General features: G+C 38.5%; 2 protein-coding genes across 6 annotated transcripts in view; both read right to left on the bottom strand.

Annotated features, from left to right (window-relative positions):
• FAM237A (family with sequence similarity 237 member A) overlaps positions 1–25396 on the bottom strand; it is a 63150-nt gene that overhangs the window by 31066 nt on the left and 6688 nt on the right. The window lies entirely within an intron of this gene.
• The window catches only part of ADAM23 (ADAM metallopeptidase domain 23), a 176618-nt gene continuing 153618 nt past the window's right edge, over positions 2397–25396 (bottom strand). The window contains exons 25-27 of one of the 5 annotated variants that reach the window (XM_077830094.1): positions 16326–16416; positions 12659–12713; positions 2397–5815 (exon numbers count right to left, since the gene is read on the bottom strand). In XM_077830094.1, the coding sequence (XP_077686220.1) occupies positions 5666–5815; positions 12659–12713; positions 16326–16416 (296 nt within the window). In that variant the 3' untranslated portion in view covers positions 2397–5665. Of the gene's footprint in view, positions 5816–6081; positions 9233–12658; positions 12714–16325; positions 16417–19623; positions 24456–25396 lie in introns of those variants that run through there. The other 4 variants (XM_077830088.1, XR_013347499.1, XR_013347500.1 and 1 more) reach the window with 4 other exon arrangements.

Genomic DNA, 25396 nt, shown 5'->3' with positions numbered 1-25396 from the left:
TATTATATTTTAAAGTACCTTTGTACTTAGTGATAATTTTGACTTAAGAGGGCTTTAAAAACTGTGGGCTAGATCCTCAGTTGATGTCTATCAGTGTAGCTCCAATGATCTTCCTTTCACATCTGCCCAGACTTATGGCCATCTCACTGGGATACAAAAAGAAATGATAGGCTGGTCCAGTCCAAAAGTTCCCAGTCAGTCTGATTTACAGATGTGGGATAACATTTTCAAAAGTGCGTAAAGTGACAGAAGATTGAGTCCCATTGAAAATCAATGAGTTTTAGGCTCCTTACTCCTGGGGGAACTCTGTGCCAAAAAATTAAACATTCTGCAAAATTCTGCATTTTTTTTGTCAACATAACACAATGTAATCACACCAGTTTCAATTATTTTGGTAATTTATTTCAAAATACCTGTCAGCAAATATGTCTGTAGCCAGAGCCATCCATCCCTAGGGTGAACCGGGGTGACTGCTCCAGGCCCCGCACTTTGGGGGGCCCCATGGGCTGGTGCAATTGGCCAGTGTGGTCAGTCCTGGAAGAGATTAATCTGTAACTTCCGCCCTGGGCCCCGCACCCCCCTAGGGATGGCCCTGTCTGTAACAATACAGGCAACAAAAGATTCATGAAATGTTTTTGACAAAGACTCCTTACTAGGCATATTAATACAGAACTCTGATTAATTTAAACTACAATACAGAAATGTATTTCCTGCACCCCTCAAAAGCAGTGCAAAGGCTTGGGAGAGTCAGGGGTAACAGGAGTGGAGGGAGACAGAAGCAATTGCTGGAAGAAGCCTGGGAGGTTGTTGGGTGTGGGTGGGAAAAGTATAGAACAAGTTTTTGGGGTTTTTTTGGGCAGGGAGGGATTGTTAGGGAGTCTCCACCATGCAGACCCTGGTTGATCCCTAGCCGCTCTCATTCAGTCAGGCACATCCGTCACTGCACCCCACAACCCCATGTGTCCTTTCACCCCCACTCAGCCACCCTCTCCCTCCCATCCCCATGTATCCCTGCACCCTCACTCAGCCACCCCACTTCCAGCCACGTGGCCCTTCACCCCCTCCCCTATTCCCATGTGTATCTGTACTCCTACTCAGCCCCCTCAGCCCCATCCCGAGGTGTGTCTGCACCCCTTACCCCATATGTCACTACACCCTCACTTCCATTCATCCCCCACCCCAGTCTGTCCCCTCCATATCCCGTGCCTCCTGACCTGGCCTCACGGGCAGGATGCCGTGAGGAAGGCAGCCTCTTTTGTTCCCTATCCACAGCTGGGGCTGTCCCAGGAGCGGCTGATCTCTGTTCTGGTACCATAGCGGTCCCTTGTGAGCAAAAGACATAACTGCAGCATCTTTCCAGCAGAATGTATTTTCAATGGGGAAAAGACAAAATTCTGCACAGCACAGGAATTCTGCGCATGTGCAGTGGTGCAGAATTACCCTAGGAGAAACTCTTATGTTCCACTGACTTCTACATGCATTTGAAAAACTATTGACTTTCAATGGGACCTAGGCTCCTTTGTCACTTTCCGCAGCTTTGGAAATTTTACCCATATACTGTTCGCATGAGAAATTTGATTTTTACAATTTGTGAAGCATTAAGACAAAACCATGCTCTTCTCCCATGAAGGACTGAAGAAATTAGTAAGGACATTCAGCTTCTTACACTACTGTCACACATCTAATATTTCCTATGCTGTTATATTATTATATCAATAAGAGGGTCAACTGTCATGCTGTTGTAAGCATGCAATTCCACTGATTACACTGGAGTTGCACTTGTATAAACAAGGGCAGAAATTCATTCATATTCACTAATTTATTATATTGGCTTTTATGGTACTTACATAAGATTTCACTTCTTGAAAGCAAAAATATTGTAAATTTTCATACACAATAGACCAACATTGTATCCCTCTTTACAAATACATCAATGCTTCATTTAGTTCCGGCTCTGTATTAAAGACTTGGTAGCAAAATAAGTCAGGGTAATATCTTATTTTCAAACTAATTCAGAATGCGGAAGCATTGTAACTCCCACTGATTCAAATGGGAGTTCCACGGGGGAACAAGTGTAAGACTCATGGGGTTTTCGCTCTTTTTGATTATAAAACAGAGACCACCGGGCAGGAGATTAGAACTGGCATCTCTACTGATCCCACTCACCCAGTTTTTTCTTCTGATGGGGAAAGTATGTACATTTTAAAAGCAAAGATCTCACCTGAAACTAATAATTAGAAAAAATCTTTCAGCATTTAAGGTTGGATGACTCTTGGTCAGAATCTATAATCAGACATTCTTATTGAGGCTTCGGATTGTTCCTGCAAGCTTGGTGACATTCTGAACATGGGAATTTAATAAAATAAGCATACATAATACAGAACAAAGCTACAACATTCCATGTTCATGATGTTTTTAATACTCATTTTACTAAGAGTTGCAGAACAATGACTATTAAATTTCCATTCATCAGCAGCCAACAAGATATGAATGAGCATTAACTCCAAACAAAAACTGGCTCATAACATCATATTGTGCACTTAAAAATATTTACAAATCATTTTAAAAAAGGAAGATTAATAGTGGAAGCAACAATGAATATAAAACATGGTTGACAGGCTTTCAAACAAAAATAAATTCAAGTATTACTTTGTAAAGTTCTTCAGACATTTGTCTTTAAATTTTGTTTGTGCAATACCCATCTTTGCATAGTAAAGAAAACTTTATAAAACTCTAGTTCTATGTAATTTATTTTTTAACATGCACCTACAGTATATTTAATTTGCCTCATAGAGCTCTCTTATAAAAGGATTAGGTCAGTTCAGTGGGATCATGCAGCATACCAGTAAGAGCTGTATAGTTACCATACATTTTCTTGTCAAGATGAATCATATAGTGGAACAAAAATATAGTGGGTGAAATGGGGACTCGTCATTGCTTAACGTTTACTCTATTAATATTAAATTGTGACACTTGTTATGATAAATTAACATAAGTAGCATGTGTACAATACTAAATGTGGCAAATAAATGGGTTAGAAAATCAACAATATCTAGCTAAATGGTTAAGACTACATAACTCTAGTACCACAGAAAAGATTTTTACAATCCACTTTTGTGAGTTATGTGATGTCATTTACATCCTGTACATACAGAGCATAATGCTTGTGTGTTTTACACATACACGCACACAGCTAAACAGTGGAGCGTAAATTCAGTCAAGAAATCGTATTTCCTATGAAATTGCTAGTGTAACAAAAAGTTACACCAACACTTACCATATGTACATAATATTTGGGGACCACTGTGGTCTGATTAAAATCATCACATCGCACATTTACAATGTTATTTGTGAAATGCTTATCATCAAAGTTTTATTATACAGGTAGTTACATTAGACACCTAATTGGTTTTGTAACCACAGTGGCATTTCTACTGTAGTTACCATATTGATTCTGCAGTAGAACCAAAATGTGCAGTTTAGTACCTGCCAGAGAGTAATTATATCTTCCATATGCAGTAGCGAAGTGGAAATAAGCAACAAAGTACCAGTGGGCAATACTACAACGCAAGTACTTTGAGTTCCCCTCAAAATTACAAGTATTCATTGTCATCAAACATTAATACAACCAAAACTCCGGCCCTGAAGTTAGATAATGTTGAAATAATGCTGTCAATAGCCCTGTTATCACAATATGGAGTAGATCTATAACAACACAGACTACCTAAGTGTAGCACCTCTTACTCATAATGCAGTAACAGTGGTAGCTTTAACAAAATCACGTTATCTAAAACATCATTTGACAAATAACTATATTGTCTGCAAAACAATATAGTTTTCATGGGAAAGACTTCTCTGACAATATCCAATCTGAAAGAGTTTGAAATATGTTTGGAGGCAAAAATGTTTTATTGAACAAAGTAAAGCAAAAAAAAAAAATTATAGTAATTGCAACCCTAATTTTTTCCTAGTATTTCCATCAGTTACTTTTAAAGCTAAATCCAGAAACTGACTCAACATTTGAACAAGGAAAATGAAATATAAGACCTAAATGGAGTTCGAGTTATAGGACTAACTCCCTCTCATTTATACTAATATAAATAAGAGGTAATTCCATTGAATCCTGTCAAGTTACTAGTGTAAAACCCGAGTAAGTAGAATTATGAACAGGCTCTAAAGCTTTTCTTTGCCCAGTTCACCAAGGCCCAAGTCCAATGCCTGTTAAAGTTAATGGGAGCCCTTCCACTTTGTCAGTGGACTGGACTGTGCCCCATGTGTGAACATACAAGTAATATCATTAATGTGCCAACCCTCGGAAGTGAAATCTGAACAAACCCTAAGAGCGATAGTAACCATCCATAGCAGAAGTAGTATCTCCCCAGATTGTACTTTGAAAGGTGATAGGTACTAAAGAGGGAAACTCAGAGTGACTCGGATGTTTGGATCATCTTTGCAAGCTTGTGAGGAAGGGAGAGAGGAGAATGGGTGGGAAAATGGACTAAAAGGGAAAGCCTTAGCTTGTTTCAAGCTTTCAGCATTTTGTGAATATTTTAAGGCTTACTTAAGCTTGTTTTCCTTTCACTTGAAAAAGCTAGATAAAGGAAATAGTTGTTAAAATTAAAAAGATATGAACTTGGCACTTTCGTGATTAATTTGAGATGGTGTCAATTTTCTTATATTATATACAGAAAATCTGCATGACAGCCAAAAAAGTAATTCAAAAGAGACTTATTAAATACATATGCATTTACACATTTTAATATGGTTTGTTTTTTGGTTTCAAGCATACAAACTTTAGATCACACCTGTTTGGTGCCAGAACTCCCTGGATCTGCATGCTACAGCTGCCTTTTTTGAGCAAGCCCAGAACACCCGCTAAACAACATGCTAGAAAGATTAAAAGGGGAGCAAAATTAAACCACCAAAAATAGATTTACACAGAGAATAGAACCTTTCTAAGGAAATCCTTCAATAAAGATACGTGAAAATTATATGTCAATCTCTTATTTCCATATATACATTTTTTTTTCTATAGAAGAATTATATATTATCACTGCTCAAAAACAATAGCTCCCATGCCCAAAGGAATGTTAGTCCAGGAGATAAAAGAACAGGGACAATGAATCCACAGAATAGGGAGCTTTCTCTCCAGAGAGAAAGAATGCACTGCACTGGTGGAAGAAGATTTCATAAGAAGAGCCTAATATCACCACCTCTGCATTCTGTTTTTTGTTGTTTCCTTCTCTGTATATATTTGGGTGCAGATCTTGTGCGGGCTGGCTTGCTAGCTTGTTTGTTTGTTGTATATATGCCATGCAGTTTACCCTTTCCAAAATTAGCTGCTCATGCCACTGGAATTTGTCATTTAATATGAAAAAAAAAGTCATGCAAACTCAAGTTAGTGCCAGCAGGCTAGGGAAAAAAAAATCTTCTATTTTACTATTTTGAAACAGTTCTCTTATTGCACTTGGTTGGTTTGCCCCCTTCTTTCTTTCTTTGGAAAAACAAAAACAAAAAAAATAAACAGTTGTCCTTCACGGTCTTTTTTTTTTTTTTTTTTTTTTAAAGAGAAAGATGAAAGGACGGGAGTATTTGAACTTATCTCCAAAAAAGACAGTGTTCCTTCACTCCATCCCCAGCAACCCAACTTTAGTCATTACCATTTCTAATGTTCTTCTTTATTGACTGAGTTCCTGCACAGTGACAGCAAAGACTCCACACCCAGAATCCAGTAGTGCAAGAAGAAGCTTTTCCAGGAAAGTTCCTTCAGATAGGACCTTGTTGATTTGGATCGTACCTTCTCTTTTTGACATTTCTTCCAGTGTGCGTCAAAAGGATATGAAATGAGGAGGAAAAACATAAAACATTAGTTAGGCATAATGGGAGAGAAGCAGTGCTAACACCATAGTAAAGTAATAAGCTCACTTTGAGGTAGTCTCACAAACTAACCTTACAGTGAGGTAACTGTAATATTTGACCTTGAGAGGGTTTGGACACACTGTATTACAGTATCAATTCCTGCTGTCTCTATGAAGTTTAAAATTGCATGTGTTAAATCTATATAGTGTATATAACTAACTTTTTATTTATTTGCAGTACTGCAAGTGGCAGTCAGTCCTATTTAGATGGGAAGTTTTTCAGACTGTCTGACATGTCTATTAAGTCAGGACAGCATTTGTACATCATTTGGAACCATTCAAAACAGTCACATTTCAAATGCAAAATTGCCTTTTTGCATTCTAAGAGTATCTGGCTGTTTATAACAGGTGCTCATTAATCGCCAAAACACAGATCTTCCACAAATGAGGTGGCCATGCTCCCTCAGGTATCCATCTTTGATTGGCTACCCTGAATCCACAGATAATTTTATAGTGGACCAAGCTATCTTAGTGTGTCTGTGAGCCTTTACCATACTATGGACAATGCGCTTTGAATCTCCAATAAGGTACAAAATATAGCAGATACTGAGACACTGCAGTCGAAGGAGAATGGACAGAGACTTTTAATTATGCCACTACAATTTAGCTTTTATACTAATGTCCAGTCTCCTACGATATTGATACCCTATATCAATAAACAGCAAGACATTACAAGGCAACAGCACAAGTTGGGTGCAACCTCCCCATAATCTGGCTTTATGTGGGGCATCAAGCAAGGGGCTCATGCATTTAGTCTTAACATTGGGCATGTGCACCACTACCGCCACCAAATTGTCATGCAAAAGACACAGAACAGGAATTCAAAATTATATACACAAATTTCCTTTTTGACTGCGCTCTCCCAATACCACCATTGCTGTAATGTTTAAGCTGAAAGCAAGCCTTTCCTAAGTTGTACAGGTGACTTAGGAATCAGTGCAAAAAGAAAAATTATCCAGGACAGTTCTTTCAGAGAACCTGGCAGCCTTTGATCTTGTGCCAGTGCTTGCCTGACTATTTGTTATTAAAGCATGCAGCGTAAGAGTTACAGGCTTTTAAAATTTCATTTTTTCCCCTTTTTATAGAAAGGTGTTGTACTAATCCTCATTGTGACTCAAACTGACTGCACTATTTAGATATATCAACCCAGAAATCTCTGTAGCATTCATACCCTCTGAGTCGATCTGATATGAATGGATACCGTTTTTCTAGTCACATGTAGAATTGCAAGTAGGAAGTCTGAATAATATTTGACTATTTAAATCTGAATCAAAACTTGTCTGGACTTACTCTCTCTGCCAGTTTCTCTATTTTTCTATGGTGTATGAAAAGGAGTGCTTTAAATGACTGTCTATATATGTTACACGGCATACTGAAATTCAAACCGCACTAACTAACAGTTATTTACCTTTAAAACAAATCTAAAAAATCAGATCACTAATACATGTGAAAAATTCAGATGATTTAACCATCCATTAAGCTCCAAATTTAAAGGAATATTCTGGAAAATGTTTGCATTCCTGTTATTTTTAAGGGGACAAACCACTAAAAGCCTATACTAAAGTCGAATGTGTTGCCTGAAGTTTTTCTATTAAATTGATGAGTGGGCTCTGTGATATTTAGTATGAAGTTACAGTGGGAACATGTTTTGCTAGCCTCTCAATATAACCCCCCAGGTCTTTCCAACTGACCCCTTGCTAAAGTAGTACTCCTGAGCAGCACAATCCTGCTAGTACTGTCTCTGAGCAGCAATGGACGCACTTTGGAACTGCCGCCAAACTGTTGTGGAATTGTAACACAGCGCACATCATATCAAATGTCTTCTAGGGTCTATTTCAAAGCCACAAATCTCATTTCGATCATGCCCTACAGTTCATTAAATGAAAATACATTCTTCCAAAGGTAAAAAATTAAGTCTGCTAATGCCTTTCTTCTTTTTCAGTATTTCCTTAATATGTTACATCAAAATGTTATGTTTCCTCTGGTCAATCATTAGTAACAACTATTTTCTCCATAATATCAGAGACTGACGAAGTTGTCATGCCTGAAAACTAAGGGTGTAGGGATCTAAATGTGACATTCAAAATAAATACACAAAACTGTTTTTGAAATACACTATTCTTGATATTCAGTAAGTCAGTTTTGCATATTAATTATTTGGTAAGAAATAACACCTTGCTTTTATGTAATACTTATCTGAATATCTCAAAGTGCTTAACTAAGGTGGATAACATTATCTCACCCAAGCTTATACAATAAGCCAGTGGCAGAACTGAGAGAAGAATTCAGGCCTCCTGACAGAGTCACATGCTCTAACCACTATGAAAAAATCTTGGTCCCCCCTCCCCCGCAAAAAATCATAACTAGAAGTGAGGGAACTAAAAATATTACTACTGAAGGATCCCCATTTATTAGGTCAAGTAGAGTGTAGCAATTTATCATAATGAATTTCCTACACTATTCTGCTAATCCTCCATTATAGCTAAGCTCCAAACACTGCTAAAAAAATCACGTTGTATAAATCTTCCTGATGAACACTGGTCAGAAGAGTCAGCTGAACCCTCTACCCTGCTATATCAAGATCCCCACCTGGCTGTATAATTGTTTCCCTCACCCCTACACCAAGTGCAGGGCTGGGCACAAATGCAATCCTTGCAGTCAGAGCACACAAGGCTATCAGGTTAGCGCACACAGGAACGCTACACTCCCCAAAAGAGTCATGCTCCTCCCACATACTATTCAGCAGAATGGGCCTTATGTGCGGTCAGGGTAGAGCGGCACACGCCACATACTGTGCAGTGGGGTTTGTGAACTGGGGTTTGTGAACTCCTGGGGGTTCGCAAAATGTTACAGGGGGTTCTCAGGAAAAAGTTCCCTAATGGCGGACAGAGCTGTCCCTAGGGACCCCAGAGCCCCTGGACTTCCAAGAGCTAAGCAGATCAAAGCAAGCATATCTATTACACTGAGGAGATTTAAACTTCAAGACTCCTTATAAGAAATGGAAAGGGAGGTGGATATTTTTTGCTGTTTTTAAAATTAAATAGGCAACTAGCATTGTTTTTAAAATTATTATGAAGAACAAGTCTAAGCTTTGTTGTAACGAGCGTTGTTTGCCTGGACTGCTCAAGACCTGAATGCTTGTGTAGGAGGAACGATTTGAGTTGGCTTCTTAAATACCTTCATGCTGTTTCACATCTGATACTCCTTGCTGAAACATAGGAGCCTTGTCTTATAACAGGCTTATTCAAAGTGATACAAGCTATGAAAGTGAGATCTTGGAAGAGTATTGCTGTTTTCATAATGTAATAAAAATACTGTAATGATAAATAAAATAAATATTGTGTAATAAGCATGTCATAAAAACAATTTTTATATTTCCAAGATCACTGTTTTTATAATTTATACTCAGATAAAGGAGAAAATCCCTTGAAATATTCATTTTTAGGAGGGGGTTTGCGAGACTTGACATTTTAGTGCAAGGGGTTCACAGGTTGTTGAAGTTTGGGAACCACTGTGTTAAAGGGTATTGCAGAGGCTGGGCTTTGTCCCAGGAAGCCTCAGGAGCTTCCAATGTGGCAGTGCGGCTTTGCACTAGCCCCTATTGCAGGCTGTGGCTTCAAAGCATGTGTTAGCCCTTAATATTTAAAAAGACACACACACACACAAATAGATATAGATATATCCAAAAAGCTCAGTTCATATAATGGACTAAAGGCACCATTAACATCCAATTACGTCTAAAACTACTATGCTATATTTTTGTAACTTCAAAAATGCAAAATGCAGCTTCTGATTATAAAACAAATTACTAGCAGAAAAGATGTATATCAAAGTGCAAATCATTTTTATAGCTCAGTTGTAAAATACTTAAAACTGAGGTTTAAAATGGAAATGTTGCAAGATCATTAGTTTTAGCAATGCCTTGTTAAATGTTTAGTTCCCCAGAACTAAACACAAACTCAGTCACATTCTTCCCCCAAATGATTGCATATGGATTCCACTGAAAACAGAAATTCGTGCATCTGAGTGCAAAATTTGGCCTACCACAGGAGGGTAGATATCCTGGGCCCTATCTTGAGGAGGCAGGAGACAGGCCTGGCTAGGATTGACAGGAGTGTGGTCTTTCCCTGCTGGCTGGCTCACCTACCTCTGGGAATAGTTGTTCTGAGATACTGAACAGCAGCCACCCCTCTCTGGCCAATAGGGTATCTCTACACAGCATCTTGGAGTGAGCCTCCCAGCCAGGTTTGACCCCCTTGCCTAGGCTTCGGAGCCCGAGCTCCAATCTGAGTAGCAACTTTAAAATGCTGGCTATGCAGCTATTTTTACAGGACTAGCACAAGCCCTGCTAGCCTGAGTCTGTCGACTGAGGCTGGGAGGCTCGATCCAAATGCTGTATAGACATACCCCTAGAACCTCACCTGGCTTCACTGCTGTTTCAGGATATGCTCCCTGTATGCTAGCAACGGCTGCTCTTTTGGATTCCCTCTTGGCCTCTTCTGCTCATTCTTCCTCAGCAGCAAAACGCAGAAGCACTAAGACCACTTCCCTTCCACTCCACAAGAGGCTGCTGTTTAGGGCTCCCTATTTCCTCCTCCAGCCCGTATAAGCATTGGCTCTTCTTCAAGGCTGCAGACCCACACATGCTCATTGGCCAGAGGAGGAGGAAGAACAGCGTGGGTGCCTTCACTAGTGCAGTAGACACCAATGTGAGGAAGAGGAAATGAGCCCTCGGGGGAAGGGTCACGCTCCAGAGAATGATGCTGAGGCCACCACCTTAACTTCTGCATTGCCTGTTGTTTTTGGTGCTGTTTTAGCCAGGGAACTCTAACACGTCATTAACTTTTTTTTTACATTTAATCCCAGTTTCAATAATTCACAGTAATAAAAACTCAGTCTCCATTAGGTGTGAATCCAAGAAAAACACAACTATTACTTCTGTTAAAAATAAAATACTCAAGAGCATGACGATAACAAGCCACAGTGCAAAGCAATAATCACTTACATTCCATTTAGGACAGTTGCTTTTAACCCTTTTGACAGCATAGTTTATTCTTTGCAAAAATAAATATACAAAATAAATCCACTGCTACCCCAGTCTTTTATTACAGTTTCGATGTAACCTATTTGTCTCCTCTTTGCTTATAAGTGTTCTTAGAAGATCACAGCAAGGAATGCACAAACACACTGCCTATTTTAGTAGCAACTAATTACTAGTGTTGCTATTGCAGTACATTATGTTCTTGTAAGTTGGTGCCTTCCTCCATGTTCACAGAAACACAAACTCTTGCCAAAAAAAATTAAGGGTTACTCCAATGACTGCACAGTCCCTTCAAATCAGTAATGTTTCTGTAAAGTTTCCCCACACCAGATCTTGAAAAAGTGAGCAAACCCACAGTAACCAGGCTGTTGCTATGTGAAATTACAAATTAAAACAACAAAGCTGGGGGATGGGATCATCAGCTTCAAAACGGAGATCGAGTCTAGGGCACCTGCTTAGCTAGCCTTCTGCCATCTGTTGGCATGAGGAACAGTAGTAGACATAGCGTGTTATTTGATTTTGAGCAGGTGGATTCATGCTGCTCATGGACCCACTGCACACACTTTGCAAGGAAATGCAGAGTGGAGGGAAAAATAGATGTTACTGACAAACCAGAGAGCTGGTACGTAGTTCCTGTAGGAAGCATACACAAGGTTTCAGAATCTCACTGCACAGGCTCTCTACTGTATTGCCCTACACCACAACAGAAATATAGCACTGCTGATCATTTTTGACTTTCCGGTATCAATAGGGTACAGGATTTGGCTCAATTTAAATTCCTAAAGCTGCCTTTATGCAGAAGTTTAAGGATTGGGTAAATATTTGGCCACCCAGTAATCCTCCACGGGGCAGGAAAGCTCTGGTTCTTAGCAGCTAGTCCTGGGAATAATACTGTGCCTATACATTTTTACCTACCACAGTACCTCCCCTACTGGTCTATTCCCCATTCAGAGGACTATTATGCAGTCTCAAAAGAAACTTCCCACATTTTTTTTTAAATTTAGCCCTTACCAGTACTACTACTTTATATTGTTATTTACCAAGTACCCCCTTTCAAAAGGTAACAAACTATCAAACCAGCATTTAAAAAAGCAACTGAATTCATTATTCTAGCAAAACTACACATGTATACATTCACCACTTGTCAAGTAATTCTATATTAAAAAGAACTGGAAACTGAGCCTAAAGATGAAATTCAGAGGGCCCACACAAGACTGTCCACATTAACTAACCCCTCATTCCGCATCCACTTTAGTCCTTAATGAAACATTGTAATGTTTGAAGGGCGGTCCATGGATCCACTGCCATTATGTGAATTTCACCATCAATACATGTTATGTGTTTGCATAGTGCCTAGAACAGTGCAGCTCTGACCCAAGAGAGGGGCCCCTAAACACTACTGCAGTACAAAAACACAATGACAACTTCGTCAAAATATAAACAAGGTCTTCTGTGAAACAAAATATAGTTCCTAAGAGGGTGTTCACTAACAACATTTAACTCAAATTGACTAAATATGTTCCTTAAGATCTATGTGCACCGAACATTTTACTGAGACTTGATCACAACAACTTTTCATTCCTATTTTTATCCATATCTTTCCAGAAAATGTCTAAAAATAAATCCTAGTTTGTTTTGCTAATTTATACCAAACTGACCCACTAAGTTCATGAACAAAATTTGCTTAATTGCAGCTTACGTTTGATTTGGACTTGACACCACAGTACTGTATGTGCATGTGAACACCTGATAACCTGTGGAACAAAAATCACATCTCCTAGTTTGTAAAGTATTGGCTACTTTTTCTCACATTACTAAAGACTGAAACATCACTTGCTTAAAAGGAAAATTAAAACCCACGCTATTAGTCTTGAACATCCTACAAAAAAAAATCTGGAAGCAAAGTGTGAGAGGCCCTACATTGTGCTAGCCTTCTTCCACATACAAGTGAAAAAGCCTTTTCAATTCCCCCCCAAAAACATGCACTTCAAGCTGTGAGCTAGGCCAGGCCATTGTATTTGAGGTTCTGCTACAGAATAAATATTTATATCTTGCTCTTTTTAAAATATTGAACTCCTGATATTTTCAATATGAGAATGTACTCATACAGGGATACCAAATAGTTTTATATTTTTGTATGACAGGAAGACATGCAGGATGCAAAGTGGAACATTTGTATCGGTGACTTAAGTGATGGGGAGCAGGTTAGTTTTGTGCTGGGCAAAATATATCTATATATGTTGACAATACCAAGAAAAGCAATTAATATTGTTTTATTTAAGCTAGAATTGGACCATTTAAAGTCCTGATTCAGGAATGCACTTAAGTGTGAAACTTCTTCACCCCATCCAGGTCAGCACTTAACTGTTTTAAGCAAGTATGTTAAGCATATGCTCAAGTGCTGTCCTGGACAAGGATGCTTTCCGGAATCCAGGTTTACCATGCTAGTATCCAGAAGCCACTATCCCACAAGATCAATCTTTAAAGGAGTTTGTAGGTCTACATTTAAAAGGATATGCCCTGGAACACAACATTTTAAACAATTTTTTACTGGAGATGCATCCCAAAATACATATTTTTAGGGCTGAGCACCAACATCTGCACGTGGATATATGTACATGGCTGCCATTTACTTCACTGGGAATGGCATGTGTCTAACTGCCAAATACAGACCTAGAGGCGTATGCTGTCATTCATGCATAGGTTATTCAATCATGTAACTCCCAGTGCGTTAATTCCCAGGAAAATAGTCCACAAGTGGAGGGAAGGACAGATTTAACATTACTTGTATGTGTAGGCTTACAAAGGTACAAATTCTACAATCCTTAATTGAACATTTGCTCAAAGAAGGAGTGCAGAATTTGGCTCAAGTTCCTGAACGGAATTAACAATACTATAATTAAAATAAGTTCTCTAAATTACATATTTCTCTATTATGTACATGCTATGTTAATGTAGACAGCTTCTTACATGTATACAGCTTCTTAAATGTATACTTTTTATGACTTCTTTTCTTTTATAATTTTGCATCTAATAGAACCTGTGCTATATAAAAATGCAAAGTACATCAAAATAACACAATATGCAACAAAAGGTTGTGAACCGTAATTAATATTTCACAGACTAGGCCTTTATACATTATAAGCAATCTTGCAGTCTCTCTGCTTGCAGAAGACCCAATTATTTCAATGGCGAGTCTTCATGCAAAGGGGTGTAAATCCGACCAGTAGCTGTATACTCCAAAATACATACCTCAACTATTGTTTTGCTTTTAACCCATGCACTGAATGTCACAAGTAACAAAGAGTCACATTCTTCCATCTCTAAATGTGTGGAACTCTCAATGTCAGAAATGGTTTTGTGAGAAAATTTGATGAACAAATACAGGTCATCATTAAGACTATCTTACAAAGAAGACATTAATTTGGGGCCAAATTCTGCCCTCACACTTATCCAAAGCTATTGACATTAATAGGCAGCACAAGAAACAATGAGGGCAGAATTTGTTTTTAAACTCTAATATACTAATTATAAAAAGGCAAGTGGGATTCTTTTTTGCTCATGTCTAAAGCATGGACAAAATCAAACATTTTTAACTACCCTTTTCTTCCTTTTTAATTTCATTTAGTTTTGAGCAGCTATCAAAACACCGTAATTCTAGTGGGTGTCATATACCACTCCTGAGGAAACTGTGAATGAGAGATTAGGAAAATAATCTTTTTTTACACAGATTTGCTATCACCTCCCTTGTACTATTTGAGCATGCAAAGCAATGATATTTAACCTAGATTTTTGGTTCTTATTATAGCTGATCTGAAGTGGTTTTTAAAAAAATATAAAATCAATAAATACAAAAAACTATTTAAGAACTTTAGGGATTATTGCTTGCATCATGTTCCCAGCCGGAATAACCTGGCTGAACATTTGTGTACAATGGCAAAAGTGGGGATGTATTCTTCATCCAGGTTGCTTCCACTCTGCCTCTGTCAAATAGTAAACTGGAGTAGAAGTAGCCTTTTTGGACTCCAGCCTGGCTATTACCTAGCCTTATCCTGTCCAACAGCACATAAACTGCTCCCATGGAACTGGACTCTACAATCCTGACAACCACAATGCTTAAAAAGAATCCTTTGCCTCCACAGAGATGGAGACAAGACTTGCCCCAATGGAATATAAATGTGTAGCATTAACATGACAAATTAATAGGTTTTAAAAGTAAACTGATTTTTTTAACCTACCAAGATTTGAGGACAGGGGACATTGGGGAGTGTTACTCCCACACTTGGTCGTGCTAAATATCTGGGGCCAGATCATCAGTTGGTGTAAATCAACCTATCTCCACAGAAGTCAGTGGAGCTTTGCCGACTTACACAAGTTCCAAATTTAGACCTAGCGTGCGAGTTTGATATGGACAAGATGTATGTAATTGACATTACAAGGAAAAGCATATAATAGTCCAAATTCATCAAAATATAACTCCATTTTGGTTAATGGAAGTTACACCTGGAATGAACTTGGCTCAATATATGTTGCATGTCAATCAATGGTAATATACTAGAGCTGGGCAGGAATCAGTTTTCCTGTCTCAGAAAAAACTCCGAGATTCTGTAAATTATGAACGAAAAGTCAAAATCTTGAAAATTTTCATGAACTGATAATCTGCAGAAAAAAAATCAGTTTAAGTTAATTAAAACTTTTGTTTCAATAATTTTGAAATGTTTTGTTTTCTACCTTTTTTAGACTATAAATTAACTTAAATTTCTAAATAGACCTTTTCATTTTGAAAGTGTCAAACATCCTCCTCAAAATGGAAAATTTCTCAATACTGCCCATTTCCCATGAAACGTTTCTGTTTCAATGAATCAGCATTTTTGACAGAAAGACATTTTGTCAAAAAACTCAGAACAAATTGTATAGTATACACTTCATATCTTGGTTAGACACAGAGCAGCCTTGTATCAGCTTTCAAGCATTGCTGTGCACAACTTCAGTGTTTACATTTTGAAAAATACATGCCTTTAGATTTCCTACCACTATATTTCATTCTCTGCAAAGCATGCCAAAATAATATTGATATAGGGAGATGGCTAGACCTTGTTCATGAGAAGTAAAGTATTTCTTTTTTCACTTTTGGAGTTGTTTTCCATAATCTTATGAAGGTTAATCCACGTATACTACTGTTCTCCAACTTTGCACCCTGGTGACATCTGTGGTTTTTTACATTTCACCTCTTTTTCAGTGCAAGTGTAACTATTTGAAGCAGTATTTTCACTTTGAGTCTTGTAGCAGGAACTCAAAACTTAGTGATGTAAGCAGAAAATAGAAATGCCATAGCCACTGAAGAGAAGACATGCGGCATTGCTTACTTAAAGCCCCATCCTGTCCCCCCAAGGACAATAGCTGCTACCAGGATGGCACCAGCGATGGAACCTATTATAAGATTGGTGGCACTAGGACCTGCGATAAAGGATTACGGGAAGAAAGACATAAGAACCAACCACTTCATTCATGACAAGGGAAACGTAATCAAGCAATTTAGGAAAACAAACAACCTACATGATGTCTCTAAACATTTTCAAAGGGCTCCACTTGCTTTTCATTAATAGCATGAATAAACAAAGCTATCGTAATGTCTCTCACTGTGCTATGCCTCCTTTCTAATACTAGATTTTTACCTATCTCAGAAATTAACAACACGGTCATTCACTTCATTCTCTGGCTTAACTATTCCAATAAACACATAGTATATGAACCATCAGTTCAGAAAATTCAGATATTTTTAAAATTAAATAAAGTCTTAAATTTTTTTAAAAATAGCATTCAAGGGGTAATAAAACATGAATGTTGTACTTAATGCCTACTTATTTCACTCCGAGGGCAAATGAAAAACCAAAAAGCCCATCCATTCTGCTTTTCATATAGCTCTGATCTTGTAAGTGCTGAGTACCCACAAATCCCACTTATTTCAATTTGATCTGATAGCACTTTTCAGGAGGCACACAGCACCTCATAGTCCCTATGGTTATGTCAACCTTAAGTTTACTAACTACGGAGAGTTCGGCAGAAAGGGTGGTTGAGTAAAAGGGTATGATTCAAATAAAAAATAATAAAGATTCTGTAATTGAAATAAAAGCTGCATTCCCACTGAAGCATTCCAAACATCAATGCATCTCTTCGTCATCCTCAAGCAGCCACTGAACAATGAAGTGGGGCAGGGAAAAAGGGAAGGAAAAAAAGGTGGCATAAAATCCATTTGGTGTAATTTTCTCTAAAAAGGCAAGAAAGCACTTGAGGATCAATTATGAATTTCTTACATAAAGTGCTTTATTTGCCTGGGGGAGAGGAGGAGGAAAAGAAAATACAAAATAGATCTATGTTTGCTCAAATTAATTCCAGACCACAATATTCTCCGCTATCAGGCCCTCTCTGATGTAAATCTACTGTCTCTAAGTCCAAGGCAAAGTAAAATCTAATACAACAATTCTTTTGCATATCACACAATTGAACATATATATTTAAATGCCCATTATTAGCCTTTCAAAAATACTACTAATGAAAAAAATAATCCAAAGTGAGAGCTCCCCCACTGCAATGGCCATTTTGCTATTCTAAGTAGCACAGCTCTGGTTTTGGTATTACAAGGTGTTTGGAATACTGTCAGGGAGATACAAGGAGGAAAAGGGGAGCATCAAGAAAAGATGGGAGAAGAAAAACAGAGAGGGGTAGCTGGAATAGCTGAAGGAGCTCAGGGGCTAGTTCAGTGTCACAGATACCTTATAATACTGCCCAGTCCCCGACACAACAGTGAGAGAGTATCCTACATTTTAAAATTCATCACAGTGACCCGTTTTTGAACAATACATTACGTAAGTTGTTTCCTTGGGTTTTATTTTAGATATCAGTTCAGACTGAATAAAAAGCAAGCTCACCAGCTTTTATTCGCAACAAACAGTGCAAAGAAAGAATCATTCTGTATACATCATATGTTTTACTAGCTCGTGTCAATGCATGATTTTGGGATTAAACAGGATACATACCATGCTGCAGATCATTCATGATTTAGCTTTCTGAATTAACATACTGAGCTTATAAAATTATTTTCTTGTCATCTTTAAAAACGGTGGCTCAGATTTTGCAGCTACTTATGTCGAGTAGTGCCTTAGTCTTATCATAGTCTCATTTACTTCAAATGGAACTACTTATGGGTACTCACCACAGATGAGGGGGGCAGACTATGGCCCCAAAAATTATATGAAAGCAGTCTAAAATTAATTAATATATCCCTTTTTAAAAATACTTCCTGTCTAGACACCACCAAGTATTCAGGGATATTAATAAGAATCTAACTTAACAGATATGAGCAGTGCACAAACGTAACAATAATAATCAAATGTACATTTTCTACTAATGGAAAATGCATCTTACTGAACTTACCTTTCATAGTCAGACTTAGCTACAAATCAATAACATTGAGCATGTTGGAAGATAAACAAATGCTGGTACATGGGCATTCTATTTCCAATTAAGAGATTTTTCCGCAAGTACTAGAGAACTTTATGATTTTTCATCTTTGCCTGACCCAAAGCAAAACTTCTATCTTTTTTTCTTTTTTTTTGGTAGATGGATTTGGATTTAATGCAAGCATAATGTTTTTAGAGGTTTTGCAAATGCAGCAAGTAACTGATTTACACAACATTTCAGAAGCTTTGGGAAATCCACAGAAATTATTTTTCAGCCTGGCCTCAGGAAGTCATTTTTCCACAGAAACACTGCAGTAGTACATTTATCTGATAGTGACATATTTGTAATTTGGAAACAGAAGTCCAGATATGGCCATTTCAGGATATCTGAAATATGTCTACGTGTACAGAAAAAACAATTTTCCATGTGTTTATTATATGTTTGATAAAATGTTTCACATATACTTAGAAAAATTTAGTGCATGTTAACGATTCAACGGTAGGCTTGGACTTAAGGAAAGAAAGCAATGGAATTACTGTTACTGTGAATAAATTCATCACCAAGCGGATGCATTTAAATAAAATTAGACAATTAAATTAAAATTAGATTTAGAAAATATGGAAAACCCTTTAAAATTACTATAACTGTGGTGAATACCAGAAAGTCCTGATACAAATCACCTGTTTGGGGACTGACCCAATTGTAAGTGTCATAACTAGGGAAGGGCATCTCTTCTTTTAGCACAGAAAATAATTTGAAAACCAAGCACTTGTGCCAACAGCCTTAAAAATGGTAAAATAACATAGCAGTAGATAGTTGAGGCCCTTGTTAAAAAGATTCTGGCTAAAACTACTCTTTTTCCTGTGGAATCAAAGTAAATACAGCTAGTCAATAGATTTGGAGTGACAACTCTTATTCATACAGATTAATTCCTCTTTTTGCTAAATCTATCAGACATAGAAACTGAAAATGCCTATGGATTACACTCAGGGTGAAATCCTGCCCCATGGAACTCAATGGGAATTTTGCCATTGACTTCGGTGGTCCAGGATTTCACTTGAGTTTTCAATGGAGAGACATAGTGTGTGATTCCTTCTGCTTAAAGAATTATAATAATAATAATTATTATTATTCCATAGTGCCTAGGAGCCCCAGTCACAGACCAGGCCACCAGTATGCTAGGCGCTGTACAAACACAGAACAACAACAACAAAAGGTAAAGATTAATTTGTTTACCAGAGAATTCTCCAGGTAACTAGTACCGGTTTGGAAATTTATAAAAAGATCAGAGACATATATTGGAAAACAATTTTTAAAGAATATGTTACAATAGATTGAACATATTTTGTAAGGTAATTTTAAATACCATGAAAATTGCGCATTTTTATATTTTAATGTTTACCTTGTCTTTTTTTTTTTAAATACACATTACATTTTATCAAACAAATAAATACATAGAAAATTTATATTTTTATCAATATGCCATGATTTAGCTGCTAATCTAAAGACCACTAGACGTTGGTTCATTACTTTAATGAATGATAAAAAGTACCATTTATAGAGGAAACAACAGCCAATAGATTTCAGCCATATAATTTCTATAGTCACTGGATTAACATGGAATAAAATGCAAATTTAAAATAAGAGATTTTATTAACTATAGTATTTCGGAGGCATTTTCTATTCTGCCTGGTGGAGAGAAATAAAAATTGTGGTGGATGAATTCTGTCAGATCTATTATTACTGTTGATCTGCCAACTCCATGTATTTGCCACCAGGCTGTCTACAGGTACTTTTTATGAGTGGAAAGAATCCCACTGACTTCAAACGGCTTTGGATCAAGCTGTATATCCCCATCACGAGGATGATCCTATTGAAGAGAGCAACTAAAATTAATGTCCCTGTATATCTATTACTGAAAATATTAATAATTACAGTTCTAGATTGGTCCAATCTAGCAACAAGGTGGTGATCAGGGAAAGTGTGGGATCCTTACTGAATGGGTGAGGCAACCTAGTGACAGAGGATGTGGAAAAAGCTGAACTACTTGATGCTTTTTTTGCCTCAGTCTTCACAGACAAGGTCAGCTCCCTGACTGCTGCACTGGTCAACCCTCAGTGGTGAAAGAACAGGTTAAGGACTATTTAAAAGATGGACAAGCAAAAGTCCATGGGGCTGGATCTAATGCCTCCGAGGGTGCTGAGGGAGTTGGCTGATGTGATTGCAGAGCCATTGGCCATTATCTTTGAAAACTCACGGTGAGCAGGGGCAGTCCCAGACAATTGGAAAAAGCATATAGTGCCCATCTTTAAAAAAGGGAAGGAGGAGGATCCGGGGAACTACAAATGGGTCAGCCTCACCTCAGTCCCTGGAAAAATCATGGAGCAGGTTCTCAAGGAATCCATTTTGAAGCGTTGGAGGAGAGGAAGGTGATCAGGAACAGTCAAAATGGATTCACCAAGAGCAAGTCATGCCCGACCAACCTGATTGCCTTCTATGATGAGATAACTGGCTCAGTTGATATGGGGAAGGCCGTGGACGTGATAATATCTTGACTTAAGCACAGCTTTTAATACGGTCTCCCACAGTATTCTTGCCAGCAAGTTAAAAAAGTATGGATTGGATGAATGTACTACAAGGTGGATAGAAAGCTGGCTAGATCATCAGGTAGTGATCAACGGCTCGATGTCTAGTTGGCAGCCAGTATCAAGCGGAGTGTCCCAGGGTCTGTTCAGGGGCCAGTTTTGTTCAACATCTTCATTAATTATTTGGATGATGGGATGCATTGCACCTTCAGCAAGTTCACAGATGACACTAAGCTAGAGGGAGAGGTAGATACCTGGAGGGTGGGGATAGGGTCCAGAGTGACCTGGACAAATTGGAGGACTGGGCTAAAAGAAATCTGATGAGGTTCAACAAGGACAAGTGCAGAGTCCTGCACTTAGGATGGAAGAATCCCATGCACTGCTACAGGCTGGGGACTGATGGGCTAAGCAGCAGTTCTGCAGAAAATGACCTGGGGATTACAGTGGATGAGAAGCTGGATATGAGTCAACAGTGTGCCCTTGTTGCCAAGAAGGCTAACTGCATATTGGGCTGCATTAGTAGGAGACTTGCCAGCAGATCGTGGGAAGTGATTATTCCCCTCTATTTGGCACTGGTACGGCCACATCTGGAGTATTGCATCCAGTTTTTGGCCCTCCACTACAGAAAGGATGTGGACAAATTGGAGAGAGTCCAGTGGAGGGCAGCGAAAATGATTAGGGGGCTGGGGCAAATGACTTACGAGGAGAGGCTGAGGGAACTGGGATTGTTTAGTCTGCAGAAGAGAAGAGTGAGGGGGGATTTGATAGCAGCCTTCCACTACCTGAAGGGGGGTTCCAAAGAGGATAGAGCTCGGCTGTTCTCAGTGGTGGCAGATGACAGAACAAGGAGCAGTGGGGGAGATCTAGGTTGGATATTAGGAAAAACTATTTCACCAGGAGGGTAGTGAAGCACTGGAATGCGTTACCTAGGGAGGTGGTGGAATCTCCATCCTTAGAGGTTTTTAAGGCCTGGCTTGACAAAGCCCTGGCTGGGATGATTTAGTTGGGGGTTGGTCCTGCTTTGAGCAGGGGGTTGGACTAGATGACCTCCTCAGGTCTCTTCCAACCCATATCTTCCATGATTCTATTATAGGCAGAGTTGGTAGTGCTGCCTTTAGTTAAGGTTGCCTGAAACTTTTCATTATAAGATCCTGTTTCCAGTTGCTTATAATTTTGCCAAACGTAAATGTTCATGCTAAAATTTTCAATGTCAGACACCTCTCTCAAGCTGAATTTTTTTGGAAAGTTTCAGATAAAACAGTTCTGTTCTTTCTGAGAATGAGATTACGGGAAAATACTATGTTGTGTTCAAGTTAAAAAAATTCCTACAATCATTTAATTGAAAAGCTCTAGCACCACCATACTTGGAGGGCGGCTTCATATTTGGCAGCGGAATTGCCCTGGTGTCAGAGATGTGCCTCTGAAAAATATCAGTTTGCACATGCTCTGAAGAGAATTGTTGAAAGTTTGGCAGCTAAATTCTGCATGTTCAAGCCCTGGACTTCAGGGGCTCAGCAGGACTTTCCCTGCAATTGTTGCTGTGAGCAGCCAGAGGCCACTGTGGCACTAGGCACAGGAACTCAGAGCAGGAAAACCAACTCTCTTGTGCTTTCAATGCCCCTGTTCCGTGTGCCTACACAAGGAGGAGGAGGAAGCTAAGATGTCTGATGCAGAAGCAGAGGGTGCTGCATGAACCAGACAATGGGAAGGAATGGGGTTGTGGGGAGCCAAGAAAGGAGGGATGGATAGGAGGAGAGAGACTGGAAAGAGAGCTGATAGGGGCATAGGGTGAGGTAGGGGGACAGGAGCAGAGAAGGAGGAGCAGGAGCCAGGGTGAGTGGCTGTGGACTGGAGCAGAGGTGGGCAGGAGCTGGGGCTTGAGCAGAGAGATGGGAAGTAGGAACAGAGGTGTTGATTAGAAGCAGAGTGGAAGTGGGGCAGGAGCTGGGATGTAGGGGTTGATAGGAGCAAAGATGTCTGAGAGAACCTGCTCCATGATTTTTCCAGGGACTGAGGTGAGGCTGACATGTCTATCGTTCCCTGGATGATGGGATGCAAGGGTAGAATGGTTTGTAATTATAAAATCTCATGCTCATTCAGAATCTGGAACTGAACCCTGGATTCCTGCATCTCTACAGTCTTTTACTGTCAGTAAATAGCAGTGAGACCCATTGGCAAAATGTGTGTCTCATCCCACTCTAGTGGGTGGTCCAGATCGGGGATAACAACCTTCTACTGCTGTTAGCTCAAGTGACAGAGGTCAGTACTGTGGATCTAATAAACCATACCTTGCTGAGGATACTAACTGGTGATCAATATGATTCCACATAATATAGTTTGTTTTATAAAATTATGTTAAACAAAAAACTATGTTAAAAGAATGTTAAGGTTGCAGAGTCAAGCACTGAGAAGTTAAGAAATGCCAGAATTCAGGTTGCCAGGCAAACTTAATTCACCCTTATTGTGTGTATGCATTCTGATACAGTCTGTAATTACATAACACACACTATTCCTGTAGGGGAAAAACACTTTGATAGGATTGAAATCTTAGATGAAGTCTGTGTGGAGTTAAATTAGTGGGCAGAATGCTGATGAAAAAGGTCAAAAGATCAAAATAATGGCAGTTTATTCTACTGTTTGCAGTGTATTCCATGAATGCAGAATTAAAGGAATTTACTCCAAGATTATCATAACCATATACATTGTGTAAATACCCCATTGTTAAAATTTAGAGGCAACTAGTGTGCTAATCCCTCAGATTTCAACTTCCCAAAATTATAAAAGACAATACAATATTTGTTGCTCAAACTTTATATAATGTACTGCCCTGAGGTAACTGAAAATCTTACCAACAGAACATTCAGAAACTTTGTTGGAAAGCTGTCTATATATATTATAATTTCAACTCAGTTTTTTTCTTTTTCTTAACTGAATTTTATGACCCACTGTTAGAATGAATGCCCCATTAATTGAAATTAAAAAAAAAAGTGAATTATATCAAATGATCCATCTTGTTCTGTTAGATTACATTTTGCAAAAATAGATAATCACGATCTTCAAATTACTATTTTTTCATTCTTTTTATAATTTGGAGCAATGAAACATTTAGACATTTAATTGTATTAATTGTGATGATGTAAAAATTCACAAACTTATTGTTTTATGCCCCACATTGTCCCAGACAGGAGAGGGTTCAACACTGCATGAGCAAATCACATGACACGGACACATTCAAATCACATGACGAATACGGTCACCACATGACACAAAGCTAATGGGATAGTACACAGAGGGCTCAGGTGCGTACCTCACACACTAGGCACCAAACATAAAACTCTTAAACTAAGAAAAATGCTTACTCTATTCCCCACCCTGTGCCTCCAAAAATCACCCCCAGAGCCAGAATGGTCCCTGCCACTGCACCTATTAGCCTGTTAGTGGCCATGCTCACTGTGCGGAGGGAAAAGGGAAGATTTTTAAGGAAATGATCACATATTGTATATGTCTGAAATGAAAAATAAAATAGCACCTCACAGGGATATTTTACTTTGTAATCCATTGATTGTGTAACAGTTCAAACCTCCTAATAAATCTCTCCACACAAATACTATAGTTTTTAATACACGGAAATAGTTGAGGCTATATTTGGCTTTACTTGACTGCTTACAAACATTACTTTAATAAGTTTTACTGAAAATTTTGAAACTAAGTAAGGTTTCATAACCTGTGATTACATCACATTTTTATTTAAAATAGAATATCCTCAGCTTATGTAATATAAACCTACAATTTATTTAAAATGTAAACAGATACAATTTGATCACCAATAAGAAAACTTTCATCTATCACCAGAAACATACTGTATCCAGGTCATTAAACTAAACAGTTAAAGATGACCATTGTTGACTTATTACATTGTAGAGAGTTGCTTACAAAAGACTGAAGTACTCCCAAATTTTTTTAAACACTGAATAACTGCAATTAACTCTTTTTCAGTGGTTTTCAGCCTGTGGTCTGCAGACCCCAGGGGTCCACAGACTTACGTCTTAAGATTTCCAAAGGTGTCTGCACCTCCATTTGAAATTTTTTAGGGGTCCACAAATGAAAAAACGGTTGAAAAGCACTGCTGTAGATAAAATAGGCCTGATTTTCCACTGCCTTGTCCTCTGTGTAATCATTTAAACCTGTGCAAAGTGACTGCAAATGACGTGTAAAATATCAGCAAATCTGTACAGTAGTGTTTAAAATAGGTGTAAATGATTACACAGAGGGCAAGGCAGTGGAGAATCATGCTTATAGAGACCCTCTAAATCGGGGTGGGCAATAATTTTTGCAGGGGGCCACTCCACAAATTTTGGTAAATTGTCACGGGCCGCACATTTCTACTATAT

This window comes from Eretmochelys imbricata, chromosome 11 (assembly GCF_965152235.1).
Source record: "Eretmochelys imbricata isolate rEreImb1 chromosome 11, rEreImb1.hap1, whole genome shotgun sequence".
In the NCBI taxonomy this organism is placed as follows: Eukaryota; Metazoa; Chordata; order Testudines; family Cheloniidae; genus Eretmochelys; species Eretmochelys imbricata.
This window is presented reverse-complemented; position numbering and strand designations above follow the sequence as displayed.